The sequence below is a fragment of the Arachis stenosperma genome, chromosome 2, assembly GCF_014773155.1.
Source record: "Arachis stenosperma cultivar V10309 chromosome 2, arast.V10309.gnm1.PFL2, whole genome shotgun sequence".
Taxonomy (NCBI): Eukaryota; Viridiplantae; Streptophyta; class Magnoliopsida; order Fabales; family Fabaceae; genus Arachis; species Arachis stenosperma.
In genome coordinates, this window is record NC_080378.1 from 15,679,568 (window position 1) to 15,702,181 (window position 22,614).

Consider the following 22,614-nt stretch of genomic DNA (forward strand, 5'->3'; position numbering starts at 1 on the left):
ACTTCTTTGGTTACTTCATGGTTTGGCTCTCTGTCACTGGCCACGTTGCAATTCCCCACGTTTGGCAAATGTGCCTATACTTCTACATTGGTGCACAAATCCTTCCATTCTATACTTTTCTATTTATGTTCCATATGCATCAATTTATTCTCCAAAAAAAATCAAACGTTTTAAATTTATCTTTGAAAGATACAGTTGTGAATCAAATTAATCATTTCATAAGTTAGATGATAAAACATAGCATAATCATTTTGCCACATATCATCATCTAATTCATTTTATGACACGTGAGATAAGTTTAAACTTTGAGAATCAAATTGATAAATACGTAGTCTTTTAGGTAGCGTTTGTTTAAGAAACTAAAAATGAGATTTAGTGTTGTGTTTGATGGTTAGAGATTAAAATTAAAAATTCTGTCTCAAAACTCAAAATTTTAGTACCTTCAAAAAGTGAGGATATAAAAAACTTAAATTTTTAGAGATGGAACTGAAATTTTAATATTTCTTTTAAAAAATACCCTTATTTAACCTTTTAAATTTTAAATTTTTTCCTTAATATCTATATTTATCTTAATTTAGACATAATATTGAGATATAACATAATCTAGTATATTTTATACTAGACATAATACAAGTCATCAGTTATGATTAAGGAAAGAACCAATTCAATTCACAAAGAAGAAATGTAATTGACCTGTCAAAAGACCTCGGCAATACTAAATGAGGGATTAAAAAAACATATAAACCGATAATACTCAATGTTTAAAGGACAACTCAACAAACTGTTTTGTAAAAAGAAAAACAAAATAAACCTTAAAGATTTTATCAATGTCAGAAATGTACTACTTCCAAAATAAAGACTGAATCCACTATGCTTGGAACAGAATCCCACAGCCTAATTCATTCTCCTAATAAGCTCATTGATGTAGTTCTCCCTGTTTTCGGCATCTCCTCCTTCAACATAGTGGTTCCTCTTCTTCTTCAAGCCACCCAATGGAGCCTTGAGCTTAAATGGCCAAAGGAAGTTGTTTGCTTCCTTGAAATGTGGTCCAACTGTTATGATCTCATGGATAAGATCTTCAATGCCGATGATTCCATGTTCGCCCAGTGCCTGACGCGTCATCCAAGGAAAAAGTGAGTAGATAGAATGTATTAGAATTGTATACCCTAATGCTAAAAATAATATTACAGACCTTCTCAATGATAGAGTTGTCGGTTAGGGCAATTCTCTGCTTGTTCAACTTACCAAAGTCCCTCTTGTAAATAAGCTCTTTTACACTCTTTAGATTTGGGTATCTACAAAAGAAGAGGAATTGTTACGTTTAGACAAAAAAAGGGATTCATCACATTCAAAAAGGTATGACAGCACAAGTCTACATACCCATAGGTCACATATGGCTCAACCCGGTGAAGCATGTTCATTTTGGCCTTGTTGACTTTCAGGAACACGCCATTGAAGATCTGTTGCAAAAAAGAAAACAGAGACAAGGGGGTTAAACATTAGTATGGGTACTTTACAGTGTAAATAGCAAGATTTCAAAATGAGTATTACAAACAAGTATCAAAAACATTACATATTTTCTTAATTGACTAACTTGTCAAACTTCCATGACACTATATAGCCTCAAGATTTTTTGGACAAATGCAGTGAAAACACAACATAAAGCCAAAGAACAAAAACATTAACACTCCTTGGGAAACAAAACAAGTGACAGAGAGAGGATCAAGAATATGAGAGCAGATGTGTCAACTCCCCTTTTTTTGTGACTCAACAACAAACAAAAATCTGCCTGTTCTAACATAAATTGAATAGTGTTTAACAAACCTATAACAGGGACTTTAATTCAAGTTGAAGCACCTCAATAATCATCACATTAAACATGGTTATAAAACAATAGTCATGAACTGTACTACTAACACCAAGTAAACCATAATAACACTCACACAAGAAATAACACAATAAACTCAACATTCAATGATTATAAGCAGTACCTGTCTCAACCTCAACAACTGCAAGATCTTTCTTGACTTGGGATCCATGGCATTGATACTGAAAAAACACAGTTCGAACAAGTAAGAATACCCAAATTACAGAATTGGTTAAAACTTGGGACACAGTATAAATAGCATAAATATGGAGTAACAAAGGAAACAACACATACCCACGAATGCGGATGATAAACAGGAGCTTAGCCTCTGGATCAATATAGAATCCACCTTTCAGCTTTGCTTCCCGCTTCAATTGGATCAGCTCCTTTTCCTGTAATATAAAAGCGGGTCAATGTGGCGCAATAAAGGAAACAGAAACAAACATTAAAACAGAGAAAAAGAGAAATAGATTAAGGTGAAATGCAACCTGCTCCTGGTATTCCTTTGCATATTGCTTTGTCCTGTTGTAAATGAGCTTGCGGCTTTCTGCTCTCTTCTTCTTTGCAGCATTAAACTCCTCCTTTTTCTTCAAGGCCCATTCCTCCTCCCTCTTCTGCTTTTTAAGCAGAGACTCGAGAACAATTGCTTTCACCTCTTCACCCATTTCTGCCATTCATTCAAAATAAAAATATCAGTTATAATTAAAATCCAACAAAGAATTCATTAGTTTCATTTATTATACTGACACATTTCAGCTCCAACTCAAAAGTTAAATTTTCAGTGTTTCAAAAAAGAAAACTACATGCTCTCTTAAAAAATAAAAAATAGGTCCTTCGAATGTTTTTTAACAATCCATTTACATCAAATTCATACTAAGAACAGAGAACCTCCAATGTTTTTTTTTAAATAATAATCTAATTTTCCACACAACATGCTGAATACAAGCTAATCAAATCACGAGATATAATAGGAATAACACGGACAAATCAAAAGAGTGACAAAAAAGAAATGAATCCGAAACAAGGAATGAAAATCAACAAACAATAGATCTGGAAATCGCAGAAGATTGACGGAAACACGAAGAGTGAAGAGAATAGACATTAACGTAGAGAATTGAGAGGAGACGAACCTGCTGAAAGTGGAATGCGAAGTCGCTCTGAGAGAGATTAGGGTTTTTGTGTGCAGCACTGAGATGAGAGGCTAAGTGAGGAAGGAGCTAGGGTTTTTGTAGTGCTCACTTCAGCTTAGCCTTCTCTTTCGTTTATTTACCATTCGTGGTCCCAATATTATTTTAACTTTTTTGGGCTTTAGCGTTTTGGATAAAGCCCACTATTGAGGAGAAAATATTAAAATCAGTGGCCCAATGTTGATATTTCATAATAACTAAAGACTATAAAAATAAGTGGAGGAAATTCTCTCAGAAAGAGGGATGGAACTCTCAACAGGAGTGATAAATTAGAACTCAAGGTTCTATCTCCGTGATCTTATCTCCAGCCAAGATTTCATTTCAATCTTCTTTCCACAACCATTACTTTAACTTACCTGTTCACACCAACGCTCCCCCAACTCCCACACTCCAGCCCCTCCCCCATCAGTCTTTAACCAATATGACCATACCAAACATGGATACCGAACCAATAGAAGGCACCACCATCACCCTCAATAATCAAACAAGTCCAGACTTTCAAGATGATTGCGTCAACCTGATCGAAAAAATTATCATCGACAAAGAGATAAAGTACAAAACCATCAAGAACTCGCTAATGGGAATTTGGGGCAATCCCCAGAACGGTACATGCATGATCATGTTTCAGTTAGACAGAGAGAAAAATGCCTTCATAGCTATTAATATGCTATACAGATCTTTCACCTATGATTACAGCCACTTATACATACAACTTGGTAAAGTTAATGGTACATTTTATTAAACAGAACCAATATTTTTCCCCAAGCTCTCACATACTTATTATACAGTACCCATGTTTAAGCAAATTACCGACGTTCGATTTAGTGCATAACAAGTAAGAGGGTGTTATGGAGGAGTAAGAAAGTAAGACCAATAGCTTGCAAGAGTTTTGGGAAAGATAAGTATGAAGATGGATCAAAGGATGTGGTGCATGCCACTATTAAAAAGAGGAAGAAGGTTCTTGCTTTGCAAAGGGACCTACTTCATCAGGTATATTCTACTTTATCCTAAAGTAGTGTTGTATTTACTCTATCCGTTTTAAAATATCTGTCACCTTGAAAACTCAGTACACTCACAATTCAATGTATCTAGATATATTTAGTATGGATGTACCAAGAGTATTATATATGCTTGTTTGTTCATCTAGAAGGCTACTGTAACTATGCTTATGTTGTGCTTCATAGCAAATGTTTACATGGCCAATCTCAACTCATCAATTGCAGATTTCAGAAAGAAAGAAACTAATTTCTTCCATAGACAGTGACAATATTAGTAAACCAGAAGGGGGCAGTATTTCTTATGAACATGGCACCAATGGCAGAAGCCATTCTTTTGAGAACCAAAATGGTAACATTCTAGGCATTTATGGAGGCTTTGATGAATCTAATCTAAGGATTCAAAATTCATCATCTTGACTATTCTAAAAGAATCAAACCGAACTGAGAAGAAGGCAGAGGAAAAAGTATACCTTACTGGGTTTGTCGTCCTCAACAAGAAGTGGAGTTGAGGAAAGTTGTCCTATTTCAGTGTCATCAGGGAGCGGCGGCGTCTGATGCGTTAATTTAGTTTGTGAATTTTATTTAAAAATTTGTTGTAATCAATTAATTGCTTTTAAATGCTACTTATACTAACATTTCTTGTAATCAATACAAATTAAATTTTAGAAAATACTACACTATCTTTTCATATCTTATTAACATTCATCATTAAAATACATAACACAAAATATATCACAATGAAGAATGTCACAAGTTTAGAGATGAATCTTTTCTGGTCAGAATTTATTATTGGGCCCAAGTGTTTTACAACTGAGTACTAAAAAAAACTCAATTTTTTCGATCATGTCAGTGATTTAAAAAGCTTTATTCGAACTAAGAGAAATTAAATTTATGGGGCCATAATTTATTATTGGATATATTTTTCTAAAGGCATGCCAAGAGTGCAACAGTGCCACAGAAAATGAAACCGGAAAATATCATTAGGTAATTAGTTAGATATTTAATATATTATTGTCCAAGTCAACAAGAAATTTAGTCAACTCCAATTATTTATAGATTTAGTACCTAGTATATATAGTAGCTTGTTAGGTTGATTGGTCGGGTTGGCAAATAGGGTAACATAAATATTGAAACAAAATTGGTTGGTGAATATTAGCCACAAGATATTCTTATTTTCATGCCATGCATGATGCATATGTAGGGTTTATATAATTATATTCTATTATATTTTGTAACGAATAAATCAAGCATAGTACATAATGTATATATTTGTCGGTTTGAAAATAAAAAAGGGTGATACTGTGCTAGTGTTATTTAGGGGTCAACAAGGGACCTAGCTAGATTATTATTATTATTATTGTTATTATTATTATTATTTGTTAGATTAATATAGATTTCAACTTTATATACTTGTTGTTTTGCACTTTAATGAAGCATTCAACGGAATCACATTAGATTTCAGAGAATGAACTGCAAATGCGGTGGCATTTAGATTTTATTTATTTATAGTACTAATTTTTAGCTAAACAAACAACTAGAGAAAAGAAAAGGTTAACCATTCATAAATAACTTTTTTTTTTATTGTTAGGTATAGACGTATAGTTCACAATTTTTTTTTTCATTTTGTGTTTTCCCCATAGTATAGACTATAGTTCACAATTCAGCAGTTTTTTTTTCCCTTTTTCCTACAGTATAGACTATACTTCCCATTTTATTGAGTAATCATAGTATATTTCTTAGTAAAAAAGACAAACAAACGTTGGTCCTTGGTTTGGGCCTTGGGCTTTAGTTGGGCTTTACCGTACTCTATTTCAGACCTATATATACCTATCTATAACAAAAAAAAAATCAAATTACCAATTCGAAAAAAGTAGTAGTATACTATAAGAAAAATATATCTATTCGGTAATTTTATTGTGACTACGATAATTATAGTGTTTCAAAAAAATTACTAAAATTAAAGTAATATTTTTTTATTGTTAAATAATGCCTTTTTAAGTATTGTTTAAAAAAAGTTACTAAAATATAGAAAAAAAAATGACTTTAATTTTAATAATACTTGCATAATCACCGTAATCATTATAGTATAGTCATACTAGAATCTATCATATCTATATCAGTGGAGGCAGCTTTATATGAAAGGAGAATAAAACTTTGAAAGATTTAGATAAAATTGGTTCATAGAAAAGAAAAGAAGCGCATAAGAGAGAAAACAAAGAGTATTAAATCTTCTACTACACGAGTTCATTAAAGCAACATGAAATGAACATATAATAAGTCATACATCAAAAAAACTATGAATACATACAATTTTTTTTTTGTTCACTTTACATTATCTTTATTATGTGACACATCTATGTTGCCTGTGGTAGTGGCTGCAAGATTTTCACCTTTTGGATCTCTCATTTCTTCCTTATGTGTCTGAATTTCCACCCTAAACTTCTTATAAATGTCACCTTTATAGAATTCCCTAGTCCTCAAGACCAAAATAAATGAGACTAAACGAGGTGAATTTGTTGCCCTTCAGTTCTAGAGCCATGAGATTCTTTTTATTCACCAAATTCTTGAATACCTCTATTTGGATGAGTGGCTTGGGGTGTTTACCTACCTTCTCTTATTGACAAAGGATGTCATTAAAGTCACCTATGAGACAGCTTGGTTCCTCCTCCAAGTCATTTGATTATTCCTCCAATGCTTGCCATGTCTTCCTCCTCTGTTTGAACACAGGATTGCCATAGATAAATCCACATTTCCACTCTGGGTTGTTGTTGCTTTTGATGTTTGCAATGATGTAGTTTTGGCTCCAAGAGTAAACAGAAACATTGATATTTTCATTCCATAGTAGACATAGACCGCCGGACAAGCCCCGGGGTTATACACAAAAGCTATTTTTAAACTGCAGCTTTCTAGCATACTTCTTTACATTTTCTTCTCTACATCTAGTTTCCATTAAGTAAACTATCGCTGGCTTGTGCTTTTTGCACAAATTTTTAATTCAGAAGCTGTCGGGGCCGCCGCCATGCCTCGACAGTTCCAACTTAGGACAATCATGGCTGGGGTGTGGGCATATTTGGGACCGCCTCCTCGGTCTTGAATGTTGGTTCTTGCTCTTTCATGTCCATATTGTTGTCTTGTTCAGCCGCTTCTGTCCTGCTCCGCTTGCTATTTCTTGACTCTTGATCTTTATTCCACTTGACTTCAGCGAGAATTTTGGTGTCTGTGACTTCCCTTTTCCTCTTGATCTTCAAACTGTGTTGCATTCCTATGCTTAGAATCTCCTCCCAAATTTTTGGATCCTTGTTAACTTGGTTGCTAGCTTCCGATTCTTCATTCTCTTCGTCCGAAGCCAGCTCCACATAGTAAGTTTCTCCCTCCTGGTTTTTGTGTACTTGCTTCATCTTCTTGTTTTTCTTCATTGCCCAATTACCTGCTTCTTCTCTCATGGCCCATTTAAGGCCGATATTTTTGTATGCTCCTTCCGTCTTTGGCTCTTCTATATGTTTTGTTCTTGCTTCCTTACCCATCTTCCATTGGCTTGTTAAGGTATTGAGCGGATTCCCAGATTGGCAGATAAGGTCTTGGTGGCCTGCTTTGATGCTTGCATAATGTGATTGGAGATCTGATGGATTTTTTGGATTATTGGTGCTGTTTATGTTTGGGCCTGGTTCATATGGGACATTATTTTTTCCTTCATTCTGCTGGACCTGCATCTCATGCTTCCTTATTTCTTGAGCCCATGTTGGATTGGGTTGCATCCAATTAGAAGGCCCAACTTGGTCTCTTTCTTGACTTGGATGCGTGATTACTTTCTCTGTCCCTTTCTTCTTACTAGAAGCTTCTTCTTATCTCATGATGCCTTTTCCTTTTACTCTTTGCAGATTGTGAATGACTGATTCGAGGAGGTTGAGTAGGCTCGCTTCACGGTACTCTATGTCTCTTTCTTGTGGCAGTCGGCTAACTTCTCTCAGGTCAAACATCTTGTCGCCGCTTTTTTCTTCAGTCTGTTGTTCCTTGCTTTCTCCTGATTGGGTCTCCATTCCTACCGTTGCTTTTATCCGCTGGATATTGTAGTTGTTTTCAGAGCTTTGGCTATTCCCTTCTTCGCCTCCCCGCGACTGACTTCCACGTGCTTCGTCGTTCTTTCTGAGGTGTTTTTCCCAGTCTTCTTCTTCCTCCCTTGTTGTGTACAGTGGTCTAGCTCTATCCACTGCTAATCTTGCTTCATATTTTGGCTTGGTGGTATCCCAACAAGCCATAGCTACTGGTTTGTCACAGTTCTTCTTCTCGTGGCCTATAACACCGCACTTGAAGCAATAGCTATCCAACAATCTCTCGTACCGGAAGCTTATCCAGGTTTTGGGTTTGTCTCCTCTATTCATCCAAAACCCAGTTTGGAGGGGTTAAGTGATGTTGATCGCTACTCTGATTCTTAGGAAGTTCCTCTGTAAGGTTCCCTCCTTAATGGGGTTTTCAACCTCTCCAACAATTCCAATCATATTACCAATACTCTTTGCTGTTTCGGCATTTAACTTCTCTATTGGTAACCCATGCACTTGTATCCAGAACTCCATGAAGTCATGGCTAACGTCCAGTATTGCCTCTCCATACAGCCACCTCTGCAAATTCATTAGGTGCCCTTTAACGTTCCAGGGACCATTTTTTATGATCCTATTCCTTGTGCGTCTGTCTTTAAAGCTTACAAGAACTTTGTTCCTTCCTACCTCTGATATTGAAACGTTCTGGGGATTGCCCCACATTCCCATTAGCGAGTTCTTGATGGTTTTGTACTTTATCTCTTTGTCGGTGATAATTTTTCTGATCAGGTTGACGCAATCATCTTGAAAGCCTGGACTTGTTTGATTATTGAGGGTGATGGTGGTGCCTTCTATTGGTTCGGTACCCATGTTTGGTATGGTCATATTGGTTAAAGACTGATGGGGAGGGGCTGGAGTGTGGGAGTTGGGGGAGCGTTGGTGTGAACAGGTAACAAATTTAAAGTAATGGTTGTGGAAAGAAGATTGAAATGAAATCTTGGCTGGAGATAAGATCACGGAGATAGAACCTTGAGTTCTAATTTACTCTCCTGTTGAGAGTTCCATCCCTCTTTCTGAGAGAATTTCCTCCACTTATTTTTATAGTTTTTAGTTATTATGAAATATCAATATTGGGCCACTGATTTTCATATTTTCTCCTCAATAGTGGGCTTTATCCAAAATGCTAAAGCCCAAAAAAATTAAAATAATGTTGGGACCTTGAATGGTAAATAAACGAAAGAGAAGGCTAAGCTGAAGTGAGCACTACAAAAACCCTAGCTCCTTCCTCACTTAGCCTCTCATCTCAGTGCTGCACACAAAAACCCTAATCTCTCTCAGAGCGACTTCGCATTCCACTTTCAGCAGGTTCGTCTCCTCTCAATTCTCTACGTTAATGTCTATTCTCTTCACTCTTCGTGTTTCCGTCAATCTTCTGCGATTTCCAGATCTATTGTTTGTTGATTTTCATTCCTTGTTTCGACTTCATTTCTTTTCTGTCACTCTTTTGATTTGTCCGTGTTATTCCTATTATATCTCGTGATTTGATTAGCTTGTATTCAGCATGTTGTGTGGAAAATTGGATTATTATTTAAAAAAAAAACATTGGAGGTTCTCTGTTCTTAGTATGAATTTGATGTAAATGGATTGTTAAAAAACATTGGAAGGACCTATTTTTTATTGTTTAAGAGAGCATGTAGTTTTCTTTTTTGAAACACTAAAAATTTAACTTTTGAGTTGGAGCTGAAATGTGTCAGTATAATAAATGAAACTAATGAATTTTTTGTTGGATTTTAATTATAACTGATATTTTTATTTTGAATGAATGGCAGAAATGGGTGAGGAGGTGAAAGCAATTGTTCTCGAGTCTCTGCTTAAAAAGCAGAAGAGGGAGGAGGAATGGGCCTTGAAGAAAAAGGAGGAGCTTAATGCTGCAAAGAAGAAGATAGCAGAAAGCCGCAAGCTCATTTACAGCAGGGCAAAGCAATATGCAAAGGAATACCAGGAGCAGGTTGCATTTCACCTTAATCTATTTCTCTTTTTCTCTGTTTTAATGTTTGTTTCTGTTTCCTTTATTGCGCTTTGCATTTTTCTCCGCCACATTGACCCGCTTTTATATTACAGGAAAAGGAGCTGATCCAATTGAAGCGGGAAGCAAAGCTGAAAGGTGGATTCTATGTTGATCCAGAGGCTAAGCTCCTGTTTATCATTCGCATCCGTGGGTATGTGTTGTTTCCTTTGTTACTCCATATTTATGCTATTTATACTGTGTCCCAAGTTTTAACCAATTCTGTAATCTGGGTATTCTTACTTGTTCGAGCTATGTTTTTTCAGTATCAATGCCATGGATCCCAAGTCAAGAAAGATCTTGCAGTTGTTGAGGTTGAGACAGGTACTGCTTATAATCATCGAATGTTGAACTTATTGTGTTATTTCTTGTGTGGGTGTTATTATGGTTTACTTGGTGTTAGTAGTACAGTTCATGACTATTGTTTTATAACCATGTTTAATGTGATGATTATTGAGGTGCTTCAACTTGAATTAAAGTCCCTGTTATAGGTTTGTTAAACACTATTCAATTTATGTTAGAACAGGCAGATTTTTGTTTGTTGTTGAGTCACAAAAAAAGGGGAGTTGACACATCTAGGGATGTCAATGGGGCGGGGCGGGGGCGGGGGATGCCTCTCTGCTCCCCATCCCCGCCTCCAGAATTAATCCCCATCCCCGTCCCGATCCCCGCCGTGGGGGGATAATTGTCCCCATCCCCATTCCCCGCGTTCCCCGTATTCCCCGCGGGGCCCCATTCCCCATCCCCTTATGTTTAACATTCATATGAAAATTATAGTAAAAAATATCAAAAAAATAAAAAACAAACTAGAAAATACTATTACAAACACACAAACATATCTTATCCAAGATTATAAGTCCACAAATACAACATAGTAAATTATAGTCCATAAAATAAAATCTTAAAATACAATTTCCATTCTAAAAACAATAATAAGATATAGTCTTTAATATCAAGTGGAAACTGGAGAGAGTTGGGGCTATGGGAGAGAATAGCGTATGGTGCTGTGAGAGTTTTAGAGTTTGAACAAAGTGGAGATGGAAGAGAGTTGGGATTGAAAATAGAGAGTAGATGGCACAACAAACAACACAGTGAGTAGGGAAGACTGAATAATAGGGTTAGAGTTTTTTAATTGGTGAAATTACTAAAAAACCCCTATGTTAGAAATAAAGTAAGGTTATTTAAGAAATTTCAAACATTCGGGGAATTATCGGGGATGGGGCGGGGATCCCCGCTCGGGTCCCCACGCCTATCTCGGGGGAATTTCGCTCCCTATCCCCATCCCCACGGGGAAAATTCCCCACCATCGGGTCCCCATTCAGGGCGGTCCCCGCGGGGATCCCCGCCTCCTGGGGATTTTTGACACCCCTAGACACATCTGCTCTCATATTCTTGATCCTCTCTCTGTCACTTGTTTTGTTCCCCAAGGAGTGTTAATGTTTTTGTTCTTTGGCTTTATGTTGTGTTTTCACTGCATTTGCCCAAAAAGTCTTGAGACTATATAGTGTCTTGGAAGTTTGACAAGTTAGTCAATTAAGAAAATATGTGATGTTTTTGGTACTTGTTTGTAATACTCTGTTTGAAATCTTGCTATTTACACTGTAAAGTACCCATACTAATGTTTAACCCCCTTGCCTCTGTTTTCTTTTTTGCAACAGATCTTCAATGGCGTGTTCCTGAAAGTCAACAAGGCCAAAATGAACATGCTTCACCGGGTTGAGCCATATGTGACCTATGGGTATGTAGACTTGTGCTGTCATACCTTTTTGAATGTGATGAATCCCTTTTTTTTTGGTCTAAACGTAACAATTCCTCTCCTTTTGTAGATACCCAAATCTGAAGAGTGTAAAAGAGCTTATTTACAAGAGGGGCTTTGGTAAGTTGAACAAGCAGAGAATTGCCCTAACCGACAACTCTATCATTGAGAAGGTCTGTAATATTATTTTTAGCATTAGGGTATACAATTCTAATACATTCTATCTACTCACTTTTTCCTTGGATGACGCGTCAGGCACTGGGCGAACATGGAATCATCGGCATTGAAGATCTTATCCATGAGATCATAACAGTTGGACCACATTTCAAGGAAGCAAACAACTTCCTTTGGCCATTTAAGCTCAAGGCTCCATTGGGTGGCTTGAAGAAGAAGAGGAACCACTATGTTGAAGGAGGAGATGCCGGAAACAGGGAGAACTACATCAATGAGCTTATTAGGAGAATGAATTAGGCTGTGGGATTCTGTTCCAAGCATAGTGGATTCAGTCTTTATTTTGGAAATAGTACATTTCTGATATTGATAAAATCTTTAAGGTTTATTTTGTTTTTCTTTTTACAAAACAGTTTGTTGAGTTGTCCTATAAACATTGAGTATTATCGGTTTATATGTTTTTTTAATCCCTCATTTAGTATTGTCGAGGTCTTTTGACAGGTCAATTACATTTCTTCTTTGTGAATTGAATTGGTTCTTTCCTTAATCATAACTGATGACTTGTATTATGTCTAAACTATGCTCACTCTCTGAATTTTCAGAATACTCTGACCCAAATGGTTGTTCACCAAAATTTTTTGAAGGCATGATGGAACTATGATTACTGAAGTTAGCAGATAGGCCTTCCCTTGAACTACTGAAATCATTATCTGCAACAGCCACTTCAGTGTGGTAGAAATAACCCTCCTCTACAGGGTCGACCACTTCAATGTGATCTGTCAGCTCACTAATGCCATTATCCATCATTAGATTTGCAGAGGATTCTACAGGGGTGGAAGTACATTCATCTAAACTTTTAGTCGAATCAATGTCCAAACCACCATAATTATTCCGGAAATAAACTTCAGTTGATGGCGTTACATCAACAACCAAATTGTCCACATTCTCATTCTGACCTTTAAATTGTATTATATTTATATATCAAGTCATCAGTTATGATTAAGGAAAGAGCCAATTCAATTCACAAAGAAGAAATGTAATTGACCTGTCAAAAGACCTAGACAATACTAAATGAGGGATTAAAAAAATATATAAACCGATAATACTCAATGTTTAAAGGACAACTCAACAAACTGTTTTGTAAAAGGAAAAACAAAATAAACCTTAAAGATTTTATCAATGTCAGAAATGTACTACTTCCAAAATAAAGACTGAATCCACTATGCTTGGAACAGAATCCCACAGCCTAATTCATTCTCCTAATAAGCTCATTGATGTAGTTCTCCCTGTTTCTGCCATCTCCTCCTTCAACATAGTGGTTCCTCTTCTTCTTCAAGCCACCCAATGGAGCCTTGAGCTTAAATGGCCAAAGGAAGTTTTTTGCTTCCTTGAAATGTGGTCCAACTGTTATGATCTCATGGATAAGATCTTCAATGCAGATGATTCCATGTTCGCCCAGTGCCTGATGCGTCATCCAAGAAAAAAGTGAGTAGGTAGAATGTATTAGAATTGTATACCCTAATGCTAAAAATAATATTACAGACCTTTTCAATGATAGAGTTGTCGGTTAGGACAATTCTCTGCTTGTTCAAGTTACCAAAGCCCCTCTTGTAAATAAGCTCTTTTACACTCTTCAGATTTGGGTATCTACAAAAGGAGAGGAATTGTTAAGTTTAGACCAAAAAATAAGGGATTCATCACATTCAAAAAGGTATGACAGCACAAGTCTACATACCCATAGGTCACATATGGCTCAACCCGGTGAAGCATGTTCATTGTGGCCTTGTTGACTTTCAGGAACACGCCATTGAAGATCTGTTGCAAAAAAGAAAACAGAGGCAAGGGGGTTAAACATTAGTATGGGTACTTTACAGTGTAAATAGCAAGATTTCAAACAGAGTATTACAAACAAGTACCAAAAATATTACATATTTTCTTAATTGACTAACTTGTCAAACTTCCATGACACTATATAGCCTCAAGACTTTTTGGACAAATGCAGTGAAAACACAACATAAAGCCAAAGAACAAAAACATTAACACTCCTTGGGGAACAAAACAAGTGACAGAGAGAGGATCAAGAATATGAGAGCAGATGTGTCAACTCTCCTTTTTTTGTGACTCAACAACAAACAAAAATCTGCCTGTTCTAACATAAATTGAATAGTGTTTAACAAACCTATAACAGGGACTTTAATTCAAGTTGAAGCACCTCAATAATCATCACATTAAACATGGTTATAAAACAACAGTCATGAACTGTACTACTAACACCAGGTAAACCATAATAGCACCCACACAAGAAATAACACAATAAGCTCAACATTCAATGATTATAAGCAGTACATGTCTCAACCTCAACAACTGCAAGATCTTTCTTGACTTGGGATCCATGGCATTGATACTAAAAAAACACAGCTCGAACAAGTAAGAATACCCAGATTACAGAATTGGTTAAAACTTGGGACACAGTATAAATAGCATAAATATGGAGTAACAAAGGAAACAACACATACTCATGGATGCGGATGATAAACAGGAGCTTAGCCTCTGTATCAACATAGAATCCACCTTTCAGCTTTGCTTCCCGCTTCAATTGGATCAGCTCATTTTCCTGTAATGTAAAAGCGGGTCAATGTGGCGGAGAAAAATGCAAAGCGCAATAAAGGAAACAGAAACAAACATTAAAACAGAGAAAAAGAGAAATAGATTAAGGTGAAATGCAACATGCTCCTGGTATTCCTTTGCATATTGATTTGCCCTACTGTAAATGAGCTTGCGGCTTTCTGCTCTCTTCTTCTTTGCAGCATTAAGCTCCTCCTTTTTCTTCAAGGCCCATTCCTCCTCCCTCTTCTGCTTTTTAAGCAGAGATTCGGGAACAATTTCTTTCACCTCCTCACCCATTTCTGCCATTCATTCAAAATAAAAATATCAGTTATAATTAAAATCCAACAAAGAATTTATTAGTTTTATTTATTATACTGACACATTTCAGCTCCAACTCAAAAGTTAAATTTTCAGTGTTTCAAAAAAGAAAACTACATGCTCTCTTAAACAATAAAAAATAGGTCCTTCCAATGTTTTTTAACAATCCATTTACATCAAATTCATACTAAGAACAGAGAACCTCCAATGTTTTTTTTAATAATAATCCAATTTTTCACACAACATGCTGAATACAAGCTAATCAAATCACGAGATATAATAGGAATAACACGGACAAATCAAAAGAGTGACAGAAAAGAAATGAAGCCGAAACAAGGAATGAAAATCAACAAACAATAGATCTGGAAATCGCAGAAGATTGAAGGAAACACGAAGAGTGAAGAGAATAGACATTAACGTAGAGAATTGAGAGGAGACGAACCTGCTGAAAGTGGAATGCGAAGTTGCTCTGAGAGAGATTAGGGTTTTTGTGTGCAGCACTGAGATGAGAGGCTAAATGAGGAAGGAGCTAGGGTTTTTGTAGTGCTCACTTCAGCTTAGCCTTCTCTTTCGTTTATTTACCATTCAGGGTCCCAACATTATTTTATTTTTTTTGGGCTTTAGCGTTTTGGATAAAGCCCACTATTGAGGAGAAAATATTAAAATCAGTGGCCCAATGCTGATATTTCATAATAACTAAAAATAATAAAAATAAGTGGAGAAAATTCTCTCAGAAGGAGGGATGGAACTCTCAACAAGAGAGATAAATTAGAACTCAAGGTTCTATCTCCGTGATCTTATCTCCAGCCAAGATTTCATTTCAATCTTCTTTCCACAACCATTACTTTAAATTTGTTACCTGTTCACACCAACACTCCCCCAACTCCCACACTCCAGCCCCTCCCCCATCAGTCTTTAACCAATATGACCATACCAAACATGGGTACCAAACCAATAGAAGGCACCACCATCACCCTCAATAATCAAACAAGTCCAGGCTTTCAAGATAATTGCGTCAACCTGATCGGAAAAATTATCACCGACAAAGAGATAAAGTACAAAACCATCAAGAACTCGCTAATGGGAATGTGGGGCAATCCCCAGAACGATACATGCACGATCATATTTCAGTTAGACAGAGAGAAAAATGCCTTCATAGCTATTAATATGCTATATAGATCTTTCACCTATGATTACAACCACTTATACATACAACTTGGTAAAGTTAATGATACATTTTATTAAAAAGAACCAATGTTTTTCCCCAATCTCTCACATACTTATTATACAGTACCCATGTTTAAGCAAATTGCCGACATTCGATTTAGTGCATAACAAGTAAGAGGGTGTTATGGAGGAGTAAGAAAGTAAGACCAATAGCTTGCAAGAGTTTTGAGAAAGATGAGTATGAAGATGGATCAAAGGATGTGGTGCATGCCACTATTGAAAAGAGGAAGAAGGTTCTTGCTTTGCAAAGGGACCTACTTCATCAGGTATATTCTACTTTATCCTAAAGTAGTGTTGTATTTACTCTATCCGTTTTAAAATATCTGTCACCTTGAAAACTCAGTACACTCACAATTCAATGTATCTAGATATATTTAGTAAGGATGTACCAAGAGTACTATATATGCTTTTTTGTTCATCTAGAAGGCTACTGTAACTATGCTTATGTTGTGCTTCATAGCAAATATTTACATGGCCAATCTCAACTCATCAATTGCAGATTTCAAAAAGAAAGAAACTAATTTCTTCCATAGACAGTGACAATATTAGTAAACCAGAAGGGGGCAGTATTTCTTATGAATATGGCACCTGAGAACCAAAATGGTAACATTCTAGGCATTTATGGAGGCTTTGATGAATCTAACCTAAGGATTCAAAATTCATCATCTTGACTATTCTAAAAGAATCAAACCGAACTGAGAAGAAGGCAGAGGAAAAAGTATACCTTGCTGGGTTTGTCGTCCTCAACAAGAAGTGGGGTTGAGGAAAGTTGTCCTATTTCAGTGTCATCAGGGAGCGGCAGTGGACGCAGGGAGGAGCGGCGTCTGATGCGTATTGTAGCAGCGAGGGTAGGCGAACCAGAGAGAAGAAGATGAGAAAATGGTGTTACCTACCTCTCTTCTTCTTTGAATCTGAAACTGAATCTGAAACTAAAAGATAAAGGAAAAAAGTGTAAATAACAAATGTTAAAGGAATCAAAATTTAATTAATAAATTTTTCAAAAAAAAAAAGGGGTACATTTTGTAATTATTTTTATGGTGGTTAATAATAAACCTACAAAAATGTAGGAGTAAGGAATACTTGCCCTAATTTAGTTTGTGAATTTTATTTAAAAATTTGTTGTAATCAATTAATTGCTTTTAAATACTACTTATACTAACATTTTTTGTAATCAATACAAATTAAATTTTAGAAAATACTACACTATCTTTTCATATCTTATTAACATTCATCATTAAAATACATAACACAAAATATATCACAATGGAAAATGTCACAAGTTTAGAGATGAATCTGCTAAAGTGAATGAGATGAATGAAAGCCACAAGAGTGTCGATTAATGGGTAGTGTTAGTTGAAGTTGGTCCGTGTAATACGTGGCTTGTAAGTGAAGAATAATGAATTAAGATTTGGCCACGTGACACACTTTGTCGTATACATCATACCACGTCTTCTGTTATTTTAGGGTTCATTTAAACGGAGATTAAAAAAAAATTTAAATTAAATTTTTGTATTATATTTAATTTAAAATAAATATAAAAATAAAATAAAAATATTTTTAATTATTAAATAAAATATTATTAAAATTTTAATTTTTTATTTTTTAAAATACCGAAGAGATTAAAATTTTGAATTTAAAATTTTAATTTCAATCTCTAATCATTAAATATAATATTAAATTTCAATTTTTTCTCGGTCACAAAAAAAAATCTCAATTTTCTCTAAAACTAAATACTAATTTAAATACCAAAAGTTTTACTGAGTTATGTGTTTTAACATTAGATTTTATTATCATTATGAACTCATACAGTAGAAGTTCTAGAGTCAATTTTTGTGTGAAAATGATATCTACATATATATAATGTTCTAAATCTAGGTTAATTCCTAAGTCTTATATCAAGTTAATTGATGTATTTAGTGGGGATATCTAATTTGGCAAAGAAAAAGCTGTTTTTTCTTTCATAATAAAGGTATGTCATATATATTATTTTATATAAAAAGAATTAAAAAATATTTAGTATATATTTTTAATTTTTTTTTATTCGTGTCCATAAAAATTTTAACCGAAATATAATTTACCAAAAATAAATTCTTTAACATCTTATTAATTATTTTCACATTTATTTTTATTATGTACATTTAAAATCCTAGTACTTAATAAAATTTGATCAACTGTTGGGCCACAATTGATTAATGTAGCATTATCTCTTTTTGATTCAAGAGATGATGTGTTATATAAAGATTATATCCATGTACAATTTGACCAAAGCATGGATAAGAATTGATTAATCAATATATTTTTGTCTATTCAAATTTGAATCATGAAAATTAAAAAAAAAAAACAACCTACTTGATTCAATAATAACTTTAAAGCTTGAAACCATATAACTTATAGTTTCACTAGTTAAATCATCAAACTTTAGTGGTTTGCCTTTCTTCATAAGGTGAGGGGAAAAAAAGGTGAATTGAAAGATGAGTAATGTAATATACGTGACAAGAAAATCAATAAAGTGATGAAGCCCCGTGCATATATATACTTTATTTTTTATATATATGATATATGATATGATATGAAAACATTTAAATTTAATTAGTCATTCCTCTTTCAAATTTAACAATCCATATCCATCTATCGCTGTTGTTACTTATTGCATCCTTTTGTGGACTATATTAGTAGCCTCACTTGTTGGACATAATCAAAGTCTAATATATAAAAAATAATAGTCATATTAAGTGTATACTATATTAATATAAAATATATAATAGAATATAAATATACGTTAAAAATAAATAAAATAATAACTAATTTTAATATATAAATAACATTTTTGGACTAAAAACATATGATTAGAATAATTCATTATTATTGATTGATTTAAATAAATAAATAAAATTGAGGCAGCATAACTCGTCTTTTACTAAGCACCATTTTGCACCTATATGAATTGCAACAGAATGTGACATGTCTTCACTAATCACTTAGTCAAATATGGTTGGATTAATCCTACTCTTAGGAATGCACATCGGATAATATCTGTATATTTGCGGTAATTATCCGCATTCGATCTGAATTTTGTGGATATTATTCGATCCGCAGAACCATCGGATCGGATCGGATCTGCACTATGGTAGGATCGGATTATGGATTCGGCAGTGATATCCGCGGAGCCGATCCGCATATCCGCACATCACATATAAATAGCATAGTTTAAGAAAATAAACCTTAATGTGATATGAATTTTAGTATGTTATTTTATGAATTTTATGATATTTTGTTTTTAATTTTTTATATTGTACTTCAACTTAAAATAATTAAACTTAAATCTTGTTATTATTTTATTTTTGTTATTCAATAAAACTATTATTGATAATATTTTGGGAGTAAATAGGCTTAAACAGATAAAAAAATGAATTTTCTGGATATTTTTTTATAAAAGCAGCCAAACAGAATCTTAAAATAAATTTTTTGAATTATGCGGATATACTCGATATCCGATCCGATCGGATCCGACAAAAAAAAAGTTGTGGATATCGTATCCGATCTGATCCGATGAGTGCAGTATGGATCGGATAGAATTTTAGGCTATATCCGATCTGATCCAATCTGTGTGCAGTCCTACCTACTCTTAAGAATTTTTTCTGGTCAGAATTTATTATTGGGCCCAAGTGTTTTACAACTGAGTACTAAAAAAAATTCAATTTTTTCGATCATGTCAGTGATTTAAAAAGCCTTATTCGAACTAAGAGAAATTAAATTTATGGGGCCATAATTTATTATTGGATATATTTTTCTAAAGGCATGCCAAGGGTGCAACAGTGCCACAGAAAATGAAACCGGAAAATATCATTAGGTAATTAGTTAGATATTTAATATATTATTGTCCAAGTCAACAAGAAATTTAGTCAACTCCAATTATTTATAGATTTAGTACCTAGTATATATAGTAGCTTGTTAAGTTGATTGGTCGGGTTGGCAAATAGGGTAACATAAATATTGAAACAAAATTGGTTGGTGAATATTAGCCACAAGATATTCTTATTTTCATGCCATGCATGATGCATATGTAGGGTTTATATAATTATATTCTATTATATTTTGTAACGAATAAATCAAGCATAGTACATAATGTATATATTTGTCGGTTTGAAAATAAAAAAGGGTGATACTGTGCTAGTGTTATTTAGGGGTCAACAAGGGACCTAGCTAGATTATTATTATTATTATTGTTATTATTATTATTATTTGTTAGATTAATATAGATTTCAACTTTATATACTTGTTGTTTTGCACTTTAATGAAGCATTCAACGGAATCACATTAGATTTCAGAGAATGAACTGCAAATGCGGTGGCCTTTAGGTTTTATTTATTTATAGTACTAATTTTTAGCTAAACAAACAACTAGAGAAAAGAAAAGGTTAACCATTCATAAATAACTTTTTTTTTTTTATTGTTAGGTATAGTTCACAATTTTTTTTTCATTTTGTGTTTTTCCCATAGTATAGACTATAGTTCACAATTCAGCAGTTTTTTTTTTCCCTTTTTTCTACAGTATAGACTATACTTCCTATTTTATTGAGTAATCATAGTATATTTCTTAGTAAAAAAGACAAACAAACGTTGGTCCTTGGTTTGGGCCTTGGGCTTTAGTTGGACTTTACCGTACTCTGTTTCAGACCTATATATACCTATCTATAACCAAAAACAAAAAAATCAAATTACCAATTCGAAAAAAGTAGTAGTATACTATAAGAGAAATATATCTATTCGGTAATTTTACTGTGACTACGATAATTATAGTGTTTCAAAAAAATTACTAAAATTAAAGTAATATTTTTTTATTATTAAATAATGCCTTTTTAAGTATTGTTTAAAAAAAGTTACTAAAATATAGAAAAAAATGACTTTAATTTTAATAATACTTGCATAATTACCGTAATCATTATAGTATAGTCATATTAAAATCTATCATATCTATATCATGTGGAGGCAGCTCTCTATATGAAAGGAGAATAAAATTTTGAAGGATTTAGATAAAATTGGTTCATAGAAAAGAAAAGAAGCGCATAAGAGAGAAAACAAAGAGTATTAAATCTTCTACTACACGAGTTCATTAAAGCAACATGAAATGAACATATAATAAGTCATACATCAAGAAAACTATGAATACATACAAATTTTTTTTGTTCACTTTACATTATCTTTATTATGTGACACATCTATGTTGCCTGTGGTAGTAGCTGCAAGATTTTCACCTTTTGAATCTCTCATTTCTGCCTTTTGTGTCTGAATTTCCACCCTAAACTTCTTATAATGTCACCTTTATAGAATTCCCTAGTCCTCAAGACCAAAATAAATGAGACTAAACCAGGTGAATTTGTTGCCCTTCAGTTCTAGATCCATGAGATTCTTTTTATTCACCAAATTCTTGAATACCTCTATTTGGATGAGTGGCTTGGGGTGTTTACCTACCTTCTCTTCTTGACAAAGGATGTCATTAAAGTCACCTATGAGACAGCTTGGTTCCTCCTGCAAGTAATTTGATTCCTCCAATGCTTGCCATGTCTTCCTCCTCTGTTTGAACACAGGATTGCCATAGATAAATCCACATTTTCACTCTGGGTTGTTGTTGCTTTTAATGTTTGCAATGATGTAGTTTTGGCACCAAGAGTAAACAGAAACATTGATATTTTCATTCCATAGTAGACATAGACCGCCGGACAAGCCCCGGAGTTCTACACAAAAGCTATTTTTAAACTGCAGCTTTCTAGCACACTTCTTTACATTTTCTTCTCTACATCTAGTTTCCATTAAGTAAACTATGGCTGGCTTGTGCTTTTTGCACAAATTTTTTAATTCAGAAGCTGTCGAGGCCGCCGCCATGCCTCGACAGTTCCAACTTAGGACAATCATGGCTGGGGTGGGGCATGTTTGGGCCCGCCTCCTCGGCCTTGAATGTTGGTTCTTGCTCTTCCATGTCCATATTGTTGTCTTGTTCAGCCGCTTCTGTCCTGCTCCGCTTGCTATTTCTTGACTCTTGATCTTCATTCCACTTGACTTCAGCGAGAATTTTGGTGTCTGTGACTTCCCTTTTCCTCTTGATCTTCAAACTGTGTTGCATTCCTATGCTTAGAATCTCCTCCCAAATTTTTGGATCCTTGTTAACTTGGTTGCTAGCTTCTGATTCTTCATTCTCTTCGTCCGAAGCCAGCTCCACATAGTAAGTTTCTCCCTCCTGGTTTTTGTGTACTTGCTTCATCTTCTTGTTTTTCTTCATTGCCCAATTACCTGCTTCTTCTCTCATGGCCCATTTGAGGCCGATATTTTTGTATGCTCCTTCCGTCTTTGGCTCTTCTATATGTTTTGTTCCTGCTTCCTTACCCAT

The 22,614-nt window shown here is 34.5% G+C and overlaps 4 protein-coding genes across 4 annotated transcripts; 1 reads left to right on the forward strand and 3 right to left on the reverse strand.

Moving 5' to 3' along the window:
• Positions 1 to 892: 892 nt before the first annotated feature.
• LOC130961164 (60S ribosomal protein L7-2-like) lies at positions 893 to 2,541 on the reverse strand. The gene is made up of 6 exons (XM_057886891.1): positions 2,356 to 2,541; positions 2,162 to 2,259; positions 1,992 to 2,049; positions 1,381 to 1,460; positions 1,193 to 1,295; positions 893 to 1,110 (listed from the first exon to the last, which is right to left on the reverse strand). Exons 1-6 carry the CDS (start codon positions 2,539 to 2,541, stop codon positions 895 to 897), a joined length of 741 nt encoding a protein of 246 aa, XP_057742874.1. The 3' UTR covers positions 893 to 894.
• A 7,367-nt stretch (positions 2,542 to 9,908) lies between these two features.
• LOC130961391 (60S ribosomal protein L7-2-like) lies at positions 9,909 to 12,482 on the forward strand. The gene is made up of 6 exons (XM_057887253.1): positions 9,909 to 10,094; positions 10,208 to 10,305; positions 10,418 to 10,475; positions 11,810 to 11,889; positions 11,978 to 12,080; positions 12,163 to 12,482. The coding sequence occupies exons 1-6, from the start codon at positions 9,909 to 9,911 to the stop codon at positions 12,376 to 12,378; spliced, it is 741 nt and encodes a 246-aa protein (XP_057743236.1). The 3' UTR covers positions 12,379 to 12,482.
• An 842-nt stretch (positions 12,483 to 13,324) lies between these two features.
• Positions 13,325 to 14,991, reverse strand: LOC130961393 (60S ribosomal protein L7-2-like). Its single transcript, XM_057887254.1, has 6 exons — positions 14,806 to 14,991; positions 14,595 to 14,692; positions 14,425 to 14,482; positions 13,814 to 13,893; positions 13,623 to 13,725; positions 13,325 to 13,540 (listed from the first exon to the last, which is right to left on the reverse strand). The coding sequence occupies exons 1-6, from the start codon at positions 14,989 to 14,991 to the stop codon at positions 13,325 to 13,327; spliced, it is 741 nt and encodes a 246-aa protein (XP_057743237.1).
• Positions 14,992 to 22,086: 7,095 nt separating this feature from the next.
• On the reverse strand, positions 22,087 to 22,614 carry LOC130962633 (protein PXR1-like). Its single transcript, XM_057888819.1, has one exon. The coding sequence runs from the start codon at positions 22,612 to 22,614 to the stop codon at positions 22,087 to 22,089; it is 528 nt and encodes a 175-aa protein (XP_057744802.1).